This window comes from Cavia porcellus, unplaced genomic scaffold (assembly GCF_034190915.1).
Source record: "Cavia porcellus strain 051 isolate PalLab524CR breed Dunkin Hartley unplaced genomic scaffold, mCavPor4.1 scaffold_17, whole genome shotgun sequence".
NCBI lineage: Eukaryota > Metazoa > Chordata > Mammalia > Rodentia > Caviidae > Cavia > Cavia porcellus.
This window is the reverse complement of record NW_026947500.1, coordinates 30,143,964-30,161,507: the sequence shown is the minus strand read 5'-3', so window position 1 is coordinate 30,161,507 and position 17,544 is coordinate 30,143,964. Positions and strand designations below refer to the sequence as shown.

The 17,544-nt window shown below is 49.7% G+C and overlaps 1 protein-coding gene and 1 long non-coding RNA gene across 13 annotated transcripts in view; one reads left to right on the top strand and one right to left on the bottom strand.

The window, feature by feature from the left end:
• Positions 1–17,544, top strand: part of Kcnq1 (potassium voltage-gated channel subfamily Q member 1) — a 314,775-nt gene that overhangs the window by 67,711 nt on the left and 229,520 nt on the right. For 10 of the 12 annotated variants that reach the window (XM_063227100.1, XM_013150646.2, XM_013150648.3 and 7 more), the window contains 2 exon segments: positions 16,681–16,807; positions 17,199–17,277. The exons of 1 other annotated variant lie outside the window; for it this stretch is intronic. In XM_063227100.1, the coding sequence (XP_063083170.1) occupies positions 16,681–16,807; positions 17,199–17,277 (206 nt within the window). 12 annotated transcript variants of the gene reach the window in all.
• Positions 11,070–16,686, bottom strand: LOC134470923 (uncharacterized). The gene is made up of 2 exons (XR_010040184.1): positions 13,993–16,686; positions 11,070–13,360 (listed from the first exon to the last, which is right to left on the bottom strand). It is a non-coding gene; the product is annotated as an uncharacterized LOC134470923 (long non-coding RNA).

Below are 17,544 nucleotides of genomic sequence, written 5' to 3'. Positions count from 1 at the left end.
GGCCCAAGGCACTCCTAGCTACTGCTCCCCATGGACTGGGATGGAAACTCAGCATCTGGAATTAGAAACAAGAGGTGCCTGTGTGCCAAGGCTGCCCTTCCAGGCACCTAGGGCCCCAGGCCTGGCCTAACATAAGTGGCAAGCAGTAGATACCAATAGGTCCTTGTGGCTCCATGGTCCTGAGTTTCTCCTTTCCAGGGCCATTTGGGGTGGGCAGGTGCTTGGGGAATCAGGGGCTGCTGCCCCTCACCAGCAGCACTTATCCCCAGCATGAACCTCATAAGCAATGTCCTGGGCTTACTGGTGACCAGGTAAGGGTGGCTGCTGGCCTTTGAAAGGTAGGTGGGCAGGCTCGGTGAGGCCAATATCCCAGAACTAGCACTAGATGGAAACCTGGCATGGCTGGGAGGGGCTAGGTGTGGCATTGCTCCATGTGTCTTTGCAATGGCCCAGCATAGGGGGTCAGCCAGCATTTTGTGTCAGGAACTAAGGTTGTGGGCTGTGAAACCAAGCTTCCCCCATGTTGTCCCTTGGCCCTCACCACACGGGGCTTGCTTCCTGCTAGTGGCCCTGATCTTGGGGGAAGAACCACAGACCTGTGGTAGAGTTCTTCTATGCTACATTATGTGTGTCCTTGCTGTCACCTGTGCCCTAGTATTTTTGGGGACTAAACAGCATAGTGTAGGTGGGAGGTGGGAGCCACTGACATTAGCAACATCACAGACCCTCCGGTTCTTCACTGAGCAGCCGGCATGGGGGAAGTGAGGCTGGAAAGCAGTGGATTTTGGTGGCTGCTGCTGGAATTGGGTTGCAGGAAGGAGCCTGGAATGGGAGAGAAGGGTTTCACAGAGCCCTGGGCTACCAGGCGAGGTGGGCAGGTAGCATTGGGGCTAGCCTGGGCCCAGGGTATGAACAGGACTAGGGTCTTTAGTGTGAGGTTTAGATGTTTGCCTGTCCCAGGCCTCATCGAGCACTCATTTCCTGGGTGTCTGGTCCAGGGCATGACCCCACACCAGAGCTGGATTTGGGAACTCAGTACATGAGTGAGGGACAAACATCAAGGCTAACACAACTGATATCGGGAAAGCCAGGAAGTGATAGGCGACGCCATGGCTGGACAGGGCTCTGGCCCTACTGTTAAGCCCTGGAGGCTGCGTAGCATCAGTGGGCTTGGTGGGCACAGGCTGCCTCAGGAATTTGAAGCAGAGATGATGATTACTCTGTGTGCATGTGAAATTTTTATTTTCTTTTAATCTTCAAAAAAACCAGACTTTTGACTTAGCTTATCTTGCCTTTTTAATAGGTTAACATTTTAAAAATTATCAGTTATTGTATACATTTCTTAGACTAGTCTCGTTTTTTGATCTCTGGGTTTAGATTTGGGTTTGTTGAAGTCTAAGTCATATTGGGAGATAGAGAGTTCAATAGGTCCTGAGAAGTTCTCACAGTCATAAAACTACCCTGAAATCCAGATTTAGGATGGTCCCATCACCCACCAAATCCCTTGGTACCCCCATGCTGCCAGCCCCCGCCTCATTCCAGCACCTGGGAACACAGAGATGTTTCCGTCCCGCGCTCTGCCTTTTCCGGGCGTCACAGGAATGGAATTCTGTAGCATGGACCCCTGCGCCTGGCTTCTATCACTTAGCATAATTCATCTGAGATTCATCCACATTGTAGTCTGTATTCAGTAGTTTGTTTCCTTTTATTTGGAAAGGATAAAATGTACCACAGTTTGTTTATCCATCTACATGTCCGTGATCGACATGTGAGCTGTTTCCAGTTTTCAGCTGTTATGACTTAAACTGCCATGAATGTTGCACACAGGTTCTGGGGTAATCATGGGCCTTCATTGTTCTCGGGTAAATCCCTCGGAGTGAGCTTGCTGGATCCTGGAGCTGATACATCTTTCCCTTTCTGTGCGACTGCCAAATTGTTGTGCAAAATGGTCGTCCTGGTTCTCATTCCGATCAGTGCTGCATGAACAAATGTTATGGCAGCTATGATTCTCACCAGCACTTAGTATTGTCTGCTTTTTAAGTTTTTGCTGTTCTAATTGTGGTTCTAATCTGCATTTTCTCAGAAACTAATGACACTGAACATATTTACCTTACATACGTCTGCTCTGATGTAGTATTTGTTCAAGTGTTTGTATATTTTAATAATTGGGCTGTTTGTCTTTTTAATTTTGAGGTGTCCATATTTCTAGATATAAGTCCTTTATCAATATTGTGTTTTGCAAATATTTTCTCCCAATCTGTGGCTTTGTCTTAACAAGATCCTTCAAAAGAGCAGCAGTTTTTAATTTTGATGAAGTGTAATTTATCACTGTTTTTTTTCCCCCTGTAAGGTTCGTGTTTTTTTGTGTTCTAAGAAATATTTGCCTAATCCAAGGTTACAAAGCCTCTTCTTCTGTTTTCTGTAGAAATTTTATAGTTTCACATTTCTTGTTTAGATCTGTGATTCATTTCAAGTTTAATTTTATATATGGTGACAGGTAAGGAGTGGGGTTAAATCTTTTTGCATGTGGTTATCCTGTTGTCCCAGCAACTTTTTCTTTCCATGGAATTACTTTGGCACCTTTGATGAAAATCAGTTGCCCATGTGTGTGGGTCCGATTTCTGGACTTTGTAATCTGTTCTGCCAGTAAAACGCTGTCCTGATTAGTGTGACTTTTATACTAAGCCTTGAAATCAGGTCCTGTTAATCCTCCAATTTTGTTCATTTTCAAAAGTGTGATGCCCTGCCAGAGCCTTCCCATTTCTCATGTAAATCTTGGAATCAGCTTGTTGGTTTCTACCAAAAGAGAGAGAAAGAAAAAAAAAAAAAAAGACTGCTGGAATTTTCACTGGCATTGCATTGATGTATGGGCGGATTTGAGTATAACACACGTCTTAATAATACTGAATTCTCTGATCCATGAACATAAAACCTCTCTTCACTTCCATATTTTTAAATACCAATCATGAATGTTTGGAAGTAGTCAGGACAAAGGATGCATAGAATTTGTTAGATTCATTACTAAATACTTTGTGTTTGTGAAGTTGTTGAAATGATACTGATTTCTCAGTTTCAGTTTTGGATTGCTGCTGGGATATAAAAGTACAATTGATTTTTTTGGTATATTTACTTTGTGTCATGTGAGTTTGCTAGCTTTACTTACTAGTTTTAGGAGGATTTTAGTTCATATGTTTTTGTAGTCTCTTTAGAATTCTCTATGGAGACGATTGTGTTCCAGATAAAGTCAGTTTTATTTCTTGCCTTTCAATCCATATGCTTTTTATTTTTGTTTTGTTGTGAGTGAACCAGCTTTGGCTTTCAGGCTGACATTTAGTGGTGAGGGGACAGCAGGCTTTGCAGACACGGAGAGCAGAGCATTCGGTATGGAGACGTCTGGCTGGGGGTGATGGTAGGTGCTATGTGTCAGATGGTGTCTCTTTTCTTCCTAGTTTGCTAGGAATGAGAGTGTACAGAAAGAATAGTTGTTGAATTTTGTCGAATGCTTTTTCTGCCTCTGTAGAGATAGTCCTGTGTCTTTTTTCTTTCTAACTTTATAAATTCTGTGAATTGCATGGATTGATTTTTCAGAGTAAAACAGCCCCCTGGTTGCAATGCATTTAAAAATCCACAGGCCATTTGCTCGCTTGCTATAATTCTGTCAAAGTTGTCTGTGTCTGTGTCTAAGCAGGGTGGCATCTGTAGTCTGCTTGTCTGTTGCATCTTTGGCATCAGAGGAGTGAACTGGGAAATGAACTCTGCTTCTCCATTTTAGGAAGGGTTTGTGTGGACTCACTAGGTTTTCTTCTCTCAGTGTTGGATAGTTAGAATATATGAAGCCATGCAGGAGTTTTCTTTGTGGGAAAGTTTTTCATTAGAAACTCAATAGACACAGGACTTTGAGGTTGTCTATTTCTTCTTCGCAAAGTTTTGCTGTTTGTGATTTTGACAGTTATTTGTACCCAAGAGGTCCTGGCCCAAATTTAGAAACAAGACCATCCTAGCATGGGGGATCATTCCTTGAGTGGTTTAGGGGCTGTAGGACTTGCAACTGTCTGAATGTACCCTTCGGCAGAAGGCCCATTCCAGTATCCCAAGAGAGTTCCCAGTGGGCAGCTGCTCCCCAACCCCTCCCCATCCATGTGCTGCTGGCTGTCCACAGGGTAGCTCTCTCCAGGCACCCTGTGCATGGTGGGGGTTGGGGGAGAAGGGAATAGAGATCAGACCTCTGCTCCCTTCTGCCTTTGCTCCCCAGGAAGGCAGCCCCTTCTCCCAGGAATGAAATTCAAGGAGGCAGTCAGGGCCTCAGAATCCATGACAAGTCTGCTTTTGTGTTTCTCGTTTACTGTGTAAACTTCAGCCCTGAAACAACACACATCCTTCTGAAGTTGTTCACATATTAGCTCTTAAAACAGCAAAATCTGTGCACAATTTCCTCTCAATCCCTTAAAACATTCCTGAAAGGAGGAAAAAAAACTGTTTAAATTCACTGCCTGTCATTAAAATCTCTAGATTTGCAGAATGAGCAAGGCACCCAATAGTCAGTACACAGAGGAGAGGGACACACTCACATAGGCACATGCATGAGCACCAGGTGGCCTTCCTGCGCAGTGCTTTACAGGTCCTTTAATTGCTGGAGGTGGACAAAGCCCCTCAAACTCTGCTGCCAGGAGCAGAGTCCACAGCAGTGGCCCAGGCACTGCAGCCTGACATCGTGAGGCCCATTCATGCCTGAGTCTCTTGCTTTGCTTAAACTTCGGGTCTTGGCAAAATTCTTTACTAGGACATTTTTAGAAACGTGGCCTCCTGGCAGATAAAAATGCCCCTCCCCCTTTATCCCATCTTGGCCCCAGCTAAGGGAACTGTGACTTTGGTGGGATTGGCAGCCATCAGCAGAGGGGTCCCTTGCCTGAACATAAGTCCCTATGTAACTGGCCTGGAGACGGAAACCGCCTGCCTGGGGAAGATGAGGGATTTTCTTTAAATATGTGTAAAGCTGACTGCTAGTTGGCAGATGGTGTCTGCAGCCCGGAGCAGGCAGTCTCAGGGCCCCCCATCCCACCACAAATTGCAGGGCAGCCAACTTGGACCACTTCTGTGCACAGAGGCCCCGATACGATTTGTGGGGAACTGCCATAGTGTGGGGCCCAGGAGGAACTTCAGAGCCTGTTTTCCAGGCAGCCCTGTCTGCCTTTCTGACTATTTAGACTTCCCTGCACACACCCGAGCCTTTGCTTTGCTGGCCCTCTACCTGGGACACCTCTCAGGCTCTTTGAGTTTTTCCTTCAGAGCCCAGAGTTCTCTGTGGCGGGGGAGAGGGGGGGCAGGCCGCTGTGCTCTTTCTTGTGAGAAGGGAGAGGGCGGTGTCTCACCCAGGCCTGTGGGAATCCTGGGAATGGGGAGCTTCTGGCCTGTGGCCTGGGTCTTGGGCATCTCTAGAGACCAATGCCAGTGTTCTGGCCTGGCCTTGGTAATGATGTGGAGGCCCTAAATGCCACCCGTGGCCTCTTGCAGGCCAGAAGTCCAAGATGATAGCACAGGCAAGGCAGTTCCTCTGGAGGCTGTGCAGATCTGTCAATCTCCTCCCCCTTTTGGGGGGCCACAGATTCTCTCCTTGCTTTGTAAATCAATCACCTTGGCTCCTGCCTTTGTGCTCACTTGGCGTACTCCCTGGGTGTTTGCCTTTGGGCCTGAATTTCCCCTTTTTGTACTGGGTTTTATACTGGTCATACTGGGTTGGGGCACTACTCCATGTGACCTGTCCCATGTAACCTCATCTTTTCTAATCATGCCCGCAACAGTCCTGTTTCTAAGATGCTTTTCTCAAGATGGAGACACTTTTGGGTTGGGGGTGTCAACCTATGAATTAGAGGTAACACAATTCAACCCGTAACCCTCACCCATCAGAAGATGCTTTAACCCAAGGGTCTTTAATCCTTACTCGTACTGTGGCTACTATCCTGTAAATAAAGTGTTATCAGCACACAGCCAGAACCAGGTACAATCACCAATGTGTTATCTCTGGCGCCTTTGTGCTTCCTGGTTGGGACAGAGACCATGTGGCCTGCAGAGGCTCAAGTACTTACTCTTGAGCCTTTGAGAAAAAGCCAGTGCCCTGTTCTCAGCCATAAAAACAGCACTGAGGAATGAATCTGCTCCCCAGGGAGACAGTGACAGAGGTGCAGGGAGAGGATGAAACAGACCCACACACTTGCTTGTCTTACTGGGAAGAAAGCTTTCGGGAAATCGCCTCAGTGGAAACTGCTTTCAGATAAGAGCTGATTTAGTTCTGTATCTAAGGAGCTAGTGGAATGGGAAGAGAGCAATGTGACATCCAAACTCTGGAGATAAGAATGGAAGGGAAGGGGCAATATGTTGATTATCTGAGCAGCTTTAAGGAAAAGGAAAATGAAACAGGGTAAAATACAAATATAAAGATAGAGCAAATCAAGTCAAATGAACCCAATTTTATGTGAAATGTGTGTACCCTAAATTACTCCATTAAAAGACAGGAGACTGTCAGAAGGGGTTATTTGTTTTTGTAGTACTGGGTTTAAAATCCAGGGCTCTGTTCGTACTCACTTTGCCACCGAGCTACATTGTCAGCCTGTTTTTAATTTTAGATTTTTTTCCCTGAGACAGGGCCTCACTATGTAGCTGGCCTTGAACTCACTTACTTAGTCCAGGTTGGCCTCAAACTGATGGCAATCTTCCTGCCTCAGCCTCCCAAGTGCTGAGATTACAGAGGTGTTCCACCATACCCAGCTGCTTTTATTTTTAGACAGATGCATCACTCAATAAAATTAAGTAGAGCAAACTGCCACATGTGGTGGTGCGTACCTGTAATCCCAGGATTTGGGAGACTGAAGCAGGGAGATCCCTGAAGGCTCAAGGCCAGCCTCAACTACATCAATGAGACTGTCTCAAAAACCGACAACTCCCCAATAAAATTTCTAAAATAAAAGAATTAAGTAGAGCAAACCAATAATGGACAGTTGAAGAATAAAAGAATGGGTAGGGGCCGGGGATTTGGCTCAGTGGCGCAAGCACTTGCTTGGTAAGCACAAGGTCATGAGTTCAATCCCTGGTACAAAAAAAAAAAAGGCTTAAAAAGTTTTTTTAAACAATTATATACAAAGAGAAGGGGGAAAAACCCCAGGAGGGGACAGTATTAGCAACCTGGAGGCCCATTCAAGGTAAGTGTGGGTGACACACAGCTCTGGACTTAGAGGAGGCTTAGTTATAAAATGTTAAGACATTATCAAACAGCAGAAAATATGTAAGAGCGTAATTATTAGTGTGTAAGGGAAAGTGGGTTAAATGTGATAACTGTGATTTCAACACAGCTCTTTCAGAATAGAATTCTGGCAGACAGGGAAAAAAAAGCAAGGATGTAGACAGCGAGATATGTGGCTGCTGCCAACAGTTTCTGAGTCTCAACAGTAATCTGGAATAACCATGCTCCTTATCTGCAGCTATGGAACAAACATCCACACGTATAGTCCTTTCAAACAGCCAACAGAGCTCTCTGCTCCCCATACCGTAGTCCAGGGTGGCAGGGTGGGTGCCCAAGGCTGCCCTGTTCTTTTCTGGGTGGGGCAGTTCCACGTCCGAGATGGTATATTACGGGGCTGGGGGGTCCTCAGCACAGGCCTTGTGCTGCATAGCTCCCTCACAGACCGGCTCCAGAAGGAACATTCCAGGAGACAGGAAGTACCAGGAAACTGTAGCATCCTTCGCTGAGTTCTTCTGGTTGCAAAGTCCAGATTCCGTGGGAGCGGTGGTGAGGAATGTCAGCACCGTGTTTTAAAACAAGTTCGTAATTCCGGATCCCAATAATAGAGATGTTTTGTTTCCTGATGCCCATGGGACACTAAGGAAACCAATCCTTTATGTGGCCATAAAAGAGAGAGAGAAAAAAACCCTCTAGCTTGCCTCAAAACATTGAGATTTAATTGGCCATGTTCTCTGATCAACACCCAATACAATTTAGAAATAAATTGCTAATTTAGTAAAAACAAAAAACAAAACCAACCATTGCACTATTCTGGGATTAAGTACCACTATCCTTAGTAGAAAAAAGAGAGCAAGTTGAGGTGGAGAAGCTAGTTGTCCGGGGAGTGATGCCAAGTTGGGCCTCTGCATGTGGAAAGACGCTTCCTGTCCATCCAAGGATGGGCACTTCCTATCCTGCGCCTCCCTTCCTGCTCCCTCACTGCAGACACCTGGGTTCTCTCCTTTTCATGCTGCTGTCCACATCACTGTCTGGAGGCTTCATGGATAAGCAAAAATCCATCTATTAAACTAAAAAATAATGATGTGTGCAATGTATTGTGCAAACACACCCTTCTGAGAGCACTTCCTACTCAGAAGCTTTCTACTCACATACCTACTCACTGCTAGGTAAAGGCTGGATTCAGTATTCTGGGGCTGGCAGGGGACTGCATGGCTTTCATCTGGGCGGCCATTCGTGGGGCTGGCCTGTGGGCTTCCTCCTGGCACCATCTGCTTCCCCAGTCCCAGCCAGGTGTCAGTTTGCCTCTGAGCCCCCTGTCCGCCTCCTGACCTTGAGAACACCCAGGTAGGAAGGAAGGGAGCTGGTAGTGCGTGGGTACCCCCACTTCACTGGCTTGCAGCAAACTGGGTCCCAGGGCTAAAAGCACCTCATTAAACCACCTGAAATGCATGTAACTCTAGTCGGCCTCCATAAGGCACTGGCAGTACAGTACATGTGAAATTAAAATTACCGAGGGGCCCTGTTCTCCTCCCACTGTGGGTGGGCAGCCACTTTCAGAGGCTGAGTCCGGAAGCTTACAATCCTGGGAAAGATTTGGCTCTGATGATAATGGGCCCAGGAATGTGCTAGGTCTGAGGGTGTGGTCCAAGTCTCTTGTCTTGACCTTCTCCCCTCTCCTACCAGAGACAAACACCCCCCCCCACCACCGCCCCAGACACGCACTGTGCACATAGGGCTGGAGCTTCCAGCTGCCTCCTGCTTGGACCCACTTGCATTAGGTATGTGAGTGACAGGGCCACAGATAAGAATACCCAGACTAGGAGGCCTGGAATGGAGCTCTGAGCTGGCAAAAGAAATCACTTGAGCTTTGGCATGCAGGCCTTCTTTTTTGCAAGGTTTGCTCAAGTAGCATCCCATGAACAATAAAAGTACACTTTTGTTGCTATCTGAAAGACTGTTGGGTGTGCTAGAGGAACTTTATGGGAAGCCTAGAAGGTAGTGTGTTGCCTCGTGAGCTGGGGCATCCAAGGCCCTGCTGGACTGGCCAGTAGTTCTGGAGGGCTATAGTGAGATCGGACATAGCTCCTGCAAGAATGGGGCATGGACCCAAGGCCAACCAGAGAGGTAGAGCTAGGACAGAGCAAGAGCAGGAAGACCTAGACTCAGTACTCTGAGGACTCCTGAGGCTGGCTGGATATGGAACAGAGGAAGAGAAGATGGCCAGCCCCCGTGGCTTCAGCCTCAGGGAAGCTTCTCCAGACAACCCACAGTGGACACTGGGCATCATGCCACCTGCCAGAGTGGTGTCCGGGATGGGGGGACCAGATGACAGCTGTCGCCCACTTGCAGGGCCTGGCTGCCTCATGGATGGGAATGCCCCTCCCCATGGCAACAGAGCAAGCTTTGAAGCCTCTCTTGCTCAGTGTGGAGAATGGCCGCCTGGACAGCTGGCAGGTGGAGCTGGCTCTCTGGGGAAAGAGGCTCTGTGCTGCCCAGAGTTGCCCCAAAGTCAGGACTACCCTCGTGAGGACACAGAGCAGCTGCCAACACATGGCCTGTGGCATCTGGAACCTGTTTTCTGCATGGGCTTCGCTGCCCTTTCTCCCAAGGAGGCTTCTGCCCCAGTGCCATCTTATAGCTCATGGGCTTTCATGGGCACTCATGGCTAGTGTTGGGGAGAGGCTGGTTCCTAGGTGTACTGTCTTGTTCCTTGGGGGCCTCCTCTTCGCCTCTGTGCCTGCTGGGGACATTAGGGGCCTAAATGTCCTGTTGACTTATTCTGCACCTCAGACTGTCAGGCCTTGAGCAGGATGTAGAGGGGTCCATGGTCAAGATCATGGGCTGTAGGTCCAGTGTGTTTGCTAGGAAGTAACTAAGCTTCGGGGACCTAAGAGCAAGGCTGACAGGGCTCAGTGGGGTGTCTGAGCAGTGACAGCAGCCAAGTGCTGTTTGAGAGGAGGGGTGGTAGCAGGCAGGAATCACTTCCCCCAGCAAGGTGTTGCTCTGTCCCTGCTGCGAAGGGGTCTGAGGGCAGCTGAACTCTGATTCTGTGAATCCTCTACTGGTTCCACAGAGTCCTTGCAGCCCCAGAGCTTACCTGAACCCCTTGTTCTGCTTTGGCAGGATAGAGAGCGAGTGCTCCCCTGGGTGGGTGGCAAGCATGGCCTGAGGGCTCCAGCTGTGCCCAGCACATGTCAGCGGGGGCCCATGGGCTCTCAACACAGGCTGGCGGCTGGGAGCAGCTGGCCACAGGCAGGCCCCGGAACAAAGGGCGCTTTGAGCAGCCTGCATGCCTGCACCGTGTCTCCGGCCAGCTGACCCTCCCGGGAATGCCGAGGATGGCGCTGTCTGTGGCTTATCATGGCCCACATGGAATTGGAACAGTTGGCCCCAAAGCCCACTGGCTTGAAGACTGCCTGCTTGTGTCTGTGCTGTGGGGGCCACTGTTCCTCACTAAGAAACCCTCTGGCTTAGGGCAGAGCCACTGCACAGGTTTCTCAGCCATGCAGGAGGGTGAAGTGCTAACTCTTACTGCCAGGATACTCCCTGTCTTGGTGGTGGGCTCTGAGGGGCCTGGTGTATCCCTGGAATTCTAGCGGGGTCTCCTATGTCTGTGTCCCTGATCTTTCCTGTCCAGAGTGCACGGGCTACCAGGGAGGCCAGCCCTTCATGGCCCTGGCTTTGCAGGCCTACCTACCTGCCTGCGCTACCAGGGCCTCCAACCCCAAACAGCCATTAATTCTCTGTAGGTAATCTTGCAATCCTTTTTAAAAATTATTGCTTCATTAAAAAGATAATAGAACAGTAACTTCAGAGACACTAAAATTAATCATGATAAGCATCTGTGAGGCTTCTTTATTGTTTAACAAACAAACAGAAAAGTCTTTCATCCAAGGGTTCTGGGCAGAGACCTAATCTGAGGGCCCTGCAGGTACCCTGTGTCCTCCATGCAGGAGCCCTCAGAGCTCTAAATCTCACGGCGCCAGCAGCACAGAATTTCAAAACACTTGGGGCCTTAGAAAATCCCCCAGTGTTGTGGATTCACCAACTGATAAAAACGAAACAATAGATAAGACTGCGGCCTGGCGACCTTCATCCTTCTCAGTGAGCGGTGAGTGATGATTCCACAGGGATTGCGAAATGCAGGAGCCCATGTGCTCTAACCTTTCCCCTTTCGTACACTTGAAGTAGGAAACTCAGATAAGCACCTGCCCTGCTCAGCATTTACCTCAGCCCTGTGGATTTGCGCTGGTGCCACTGCAGCCCCTAAGCCCACACACGGGTAGAGCTGGTATGGATGTAACAGTGTGTGCCTGGGAGTGTTCCTCTGGAGGCTCTGAGCTGTCTTTTCCTTCAGTGTCACATGCTGTCATCCTTGGATCCAGGTTGAGGGGTGACAGTGTCTGTCTGCCAAAGTACAAGTTTACAGTATGCACAGCAAAGTCTTTGGTGGCAGGGTAACAACCTTCCCATGTCCCTGTCAGCATTCAGAACCCAAGTTGCATGAGCTCAGCTCGACACACATTTGGCTAACATGCTGTTGAGACAGGAACCCGGGAACCTTCCTTACTTTCCTTAACCTTCTAGCCCCTTTGGCTTCCTGAAAAGGGACCGCATGGAGGTCAGAGGGACATGTTGCAGCTGGCCACACGTGCTCAGTCCTCCCACTCAGTGCTGAGCCAACAGAAATCTGAGGATTCAGAGCTAAAGTCCCGAGGGCAGTTATAGAGGACATTGCAGGGCCACAGGCCAAGATGTGGCAGAGACCCAGGCCCACAGGAGACCTAACCAGAGGGGAGCAGGAAGCCCCAGATTTATTATGGTAAAACACATGTCATAAAATCCACTGTGGTAACCTTTCTAAATTCAGTGCAGTTTGGTGGTGTTCAGTGCATTCACTACCTCGGTCTATTTCTAGAAATTTTTCACTACCCCAAAGGGAGATCCGTATCCATTAACAATCACTCTGCATTGCCCTTCTTCAGCCCCATTTTCTTTTAGCGTAGTAAAATACATATAAAATTCCCCAGCATAGGTGCACAGTTCAGGGGCATTATGCACACTCGCCCTGATATGCAGCCAACACCCCTGTCTTTCCGTCTCTAGGACTCTTACATCTCTCCTCTGTCCCCATTAGACACTGACTTCCCGGCCCCTGGCTCCCCCATCCTGGGTCTGACTGCTCTAAGCATCTCCTGTGAGCGGAGTCACACAGTATTTGTCTTTCTGGGCCCAGCCCATTCCACTGAGCATCACATCCTCAAGATTCTTCTTCTGAGTTTCAGCGTTCATTTTAAGGCTGCTGCTGTTCCAGGATGCAGATGGACCATGTCTTATTCTTTTCTCATCTTTCTGCACATAACACCTTTTGGCTCCTGTGAACAAAGCAGTCATGGGGAACAGGCTACACTCAGTTCTTGTTAAGTCCCTGCCTTCAGTTCTTTTGGGTGTAAACTCAGAAGTGGAGTTGTTGAGTTGTACAATAATTTTGTCTTTTTGTGGGTTTTTTTTAAAGACTTTTTTTGGAAGCAGTTCTAGGTTTGCAGCAGAATTGAGTGGATGGTAATTTCACAATCATGTTGAGGGCTCTCTAGAGTTTTCCACAGAAAGTGGCTATGCCCTTTTCCACGCCCCATCTGCAATGTTTGATGACAGGTCTGTGCCCACCCCATCAGTGCTCAGTGTTTTCCCTCCATTTTGCTCATGATGGGCTGCATGTGAGATGGCGTCTCACCGAGAATTTGATGTGTATTTCCAATGATTCAGGATGCAGGGTATCTTCTGGCCCTTGGTTCAGCCTCCTTAGAAAAATGTCTATTTTGATCCTTTGCTTTTTCTTTGTTTGTTTTTCATTGGGTTGTTAGGAGCTTTGTTTTTAAAAATAATTTTTAAGTTCCACAAAGAGTCAGCATTCAAAAGTTGCCAGGTGTAAGACAGGAGAGTCCAGCCCAGATCTGGACCTAGGCTTTAGGAGATGGAGCTAATGTGTGAGCCAGGGCTAGTGTGTGAGAGAATCGCAGTTTGTAGAGGGTCTTCGGTGGATGAACCCCAGAACCGTCTACTCCCACACCGTCTCAGGAAACCCAGCAGGTGATCACAAAGCTCAGCCTGAGGAATGACATGAATCTGGAGACAGGAGGACGTGGGTGCCAGGGGCTCACATCCTTTGCCTATGGGCTCAGCTCGTATCCTGCTCTGGCCTACACTGCCTGGGCACCATCCCTGTGCCTGTCATCGTGTTAGATGACTATTAGGGTGGCAGGTGGTTCTCATTACTCCATGTGGCCCAGGCCCTTCTTCCCATTTTATTCCAGGGGACCCAGGGCACCTCCCTGACCTGCCCCGCCCCGGGCATACTGGTGACTCTCGGTCTCTGTAGATCACCCTCACTCCCAGGTCCCTTCTTCTCATACCTCGGGGTCTTCCCCGAAGCCGTGGCCTTCCCCACAGTCACAAGCTCTACTCCTAGAGACCCAGAGTCCCCATGCAATGCTAGTAATGCTGTGTAGCAGCAGTCAGCCCTCCATGGTGGGGATGGCCTCATCTTCCTGTGTCTACTCTCAAACCTGAGGACATCTGTGCTTCATCTTGTCTGAGCCCCTGCCATGGTCTCCATCCCTTCCTGTTCTAACAGGATGTTAGGATGAACCATTCACCCCTAGCTGGGCTGTCCTCCCATCCTGAAGGGAATAACCATCACTGGCCCTGCTGTGCAGAGGTCAGTGAAGAGCTGCAGGGTTGATGCTTGGTGTGCATACCTGTCTCGGGATCTCCATGAAGGCCCCACTGACAGAAGATGGCATTGCTTTGATCCGAGGGACAGTGGCCAGGGAAGAAGTGGCCTCTGTCCCTTTGGTCTTGCTGTGGTCTCAATGACAAGCTCAGGTTCCTTGGCCCCAGACTGTCTCTCCTTGTATCTGTGGAGCAGAGCATAGATCACACTCCATTCTTGGGCACCATGTCTCTGATCCAGATAATGAAAGAGAGATGAGCTTCAGGTCTTTGCCAAGGAGGAGGGAAGTTGGTTTGCCCTAGACTGGACTGAAGAGCCTGGGCTGGCATCACCTGGCCAGAACTGGGCAAAGGTGTCTCTGCTTTGGATCCGGGGGTATTGGTCCTGAATCAGGGTGGCTATCATGTGCCTTGGGGTCAGCTCTTCTGCAGGCCCCATCCTTGCTGAGTGCCAGCACCCTAGGGCCCCAGAGTGGCCTTAGTCCTGTGTGTCATCCCTCCAAGCCCTGCCCTGTGTGTGAGGCTGATCAAGCTGGAGATGGTTTTATCTCTGAATAAACTTTGGGTCTTTCCCAAAGTGTCTGGTCTGGGATGTGACCATTTTCCTCAGTTCCATCCTTGCTGGCCAGCAGCTCCACACTGATTAACTTGGCCCCACCTACACTGGACCAGTGATCAAGCCCTTTGCAGGTGGGCCTCACATTGTGTCCTCAAGACAGACAGGACTGGGGGACCCCTGTGATTTTAAAGTATTCTTCCCACCTCACCCCTCCAGAGTCATGTTCCTCTGTCTCTGAAACTGCCCCTCAAATAGGTGCTCCCTGAATGTTAGACCAGGGTCATCTGAGAGACCTGTAGCTACCAAAAGCTATGCCTGCTGGCTATTTATATCAAGGTGTTTTTTAAGACCTGCTTAGCAGTGCTTTGAAATGCAACTAGAAAAAGTGAATGATAAACACAAGTATTTCAAAATAAGACAGGCCTGCTGAGTAATCCATTCACCAGTCATATATGGGCCCTTAGAGCAGGGAAGAAAGCCTGCTGCCTTTGGGGTGCTACTGTTCCCCATCAGGACCACCAGTGGTCAGGTGAGCCATCCCACCCCAACTCCACTAGAAGAGTCATGGGCACCTGTGGCTCAGCAGCGAGGACAGAGCTTGGGCTTCGTGTTGGCCAGAGACACACGTGGTACCATGGCTCGGCATTCCTGCCAGGCCAGCATTTTGGGAAACAAAGATGAACCAAAGTCTCTATTATTGGACAGCTCGAGACTTACTTGCTTGTTCCTTTCTCCATCCTCCCTCTCTTCCACTCTCCCTCCCTTCTTTCCACAAATCCATACTAAATGTCAACTAGGGTAGGCAGTATTCTTAGGGTTGAGAATGGAGTGGACAAGACCACCATGGCCTCCCACTGGTGGGCTTAGCCAAAGCCCGTTATCCCCAAGGAGGCCACAGAGCCTGTGGGTGCTGGGACCCCTCACTGTCCTTGTGTAACCATCACACACATTCCACTCCCATCTTGCAAAGGAACTAAACATCTTTGCAAGAGGAACTAAACTTTCCCACTTTTCTCCCATTATCCACCAAGCTTGCTTCAAACACAAGCTGGAAGTTGTCCTAATTAATAGCATTTGGGAGCCAGCAATGGTGGTATTTAGCCACCCTCTCATTGTGGACTCCCTGGCAGGGAACTGGTGGGGGTCAGGGCCAGGCAGTGCCACCCATTGGACCAGAAGTCCCTTCTAGGCCAGGCTCCCAAAGGAGGACAGGCAGGGAGCCAGCTGAAAGCAGGCCTGAGAGTAAAATGTACTGTGGCTTCATGGCTTTGTGGCTTTGCATAGACCTTTTCCACATGTGGGGGTTGGTTTAGCCACCTAACCCCAGCCTCCCCTGAGGGCCTTCTGCATGCCAAGGCTGGCCAGGAGCTGGGCATGTGGGTCCCAGGCAGCTGCATGCTTGGAGTGTCACAGTGGGCTATGGATTTGTGCACTGAATCCTCACCATCATCCACTAAGGTGGCTGCTGCTGTTGTCCAGGTGTTACAGCTGGGGAAATTGAGGCCAGAGTTCCCAAATCCATGCCCAGGGTGTGGGATTCAGCTCTTCGGGTTATCAGCCTACACTTCTATCCTTCTAGAAGCTGCTGCCTTCTGGCTTGGGGTTAGAGGGGGTATGGTACTGCAGTACTAGCCACATAGGATCCCAGTAAAGGTGAGGTGGCCGAGGGGCCACCTATATAGCAGACGAGGCCTGAGGGCCAGCCCCAAGCTACCCTGGATGGAGCAGGTGGGAAGGGCTTCTCACTTAGGGCCCCCCAGTTTCCTGAGATGGGGCCACGACTGAACCTAGCTTGCTCAAATGGCATGGTGAGCCTAGGCCCTGCGGCCACTGGCCACCCTACTGCAGGCAAGTCATTGCTTTCCCCTCCAGGTAGGTTTGTGTGATAGGTCCCTAAGGCCCATCTGGAGGTAAAGCATTGGCCACTTTTCCCCAGGGTGCCAGTCAGGGATGAGGCCCCAACCAGTACCCTCACCTCCTGCTGTTGTCTCCAGGCCTTGGGTGACTGCTGCTGTAGCCTTTTGTCACTGTAGCATTTGCAGTCAGCTACATAGGCCTCAAGACTGTCAGTAATCGAATTACACCTCACCGCTGGGGCCTGAGTCTGGCTGAATGAGTCGCAGCCTGGGGATAACTCATCTGCCTCCTTCCACAGGAGATTGTCCTGGTGGTGTTCTTTGGGACAGAGTACGTGGTCCGCCTCTGGTCTGCAGGCTGCCGCAGCAAGTATGTGGGCATCTGGGGCCGACTGCGTTTTGCCCGGAAGCCCATTTCCATCATCGGTGAGTCCCATCTGTCCCACAGAACACTCCGCCAATCTCTAGACCAGGAAGGCCCCCCACATCATGACTACCACCAGAGTATGTCCTCCAGTGACCAAGAGCCTACCCCCATTCTGCCTACTCCACAACAGGCCACGACCACACAGCCAGCAAGGGGTGGCCTCAGTTGCCCATGATGGCTGAGATTCAAAGCCCCGCTCTGGCTGGGTGAGACGACTGTATGTGTGGAGGCCTAGGCCTGCCTGACTCCCCACCTAGATGGCGTCGCCTGGGTCCTTCTTGTAGAGCCCTGCCTCTCTAACATGGCAAGCCTCCACCCCAGGGCTAGGTGGGGGTGCAGTCCCTCTGGCCCAGCTGCTGGAGGTCATAACTCACTGTTCCTTCCCCGCAGACCTCATCGTGGTTGTGGCCTCCATGGTTGTCCTCTGTGTGGGCTCAAAGGGGCAAGTGTTTGCCACATCAGCCATCAGGTAAGTCAGAGTGCCAAGCTCCCTGCTGGCTGGCCATCTCTCTGTAGGGTCAACCTCTGTGGCCTGTCACCAAGCTCTATCATGCCAAGTAACAGGTGGTCTCGCCTTCCACCCACCTGTTCTGGTATGCTCACTTCTCCCCCACACCATCACAGGTAGTACACTGGGACAGCTGTGGTCAGGCCCTTGATGTTTTAGGTAGCCCTAGGTCTGGGATCTATCACAGCACTTCCTAGCTTCTGGGACCTGGGTGGCAACCAATTTGGA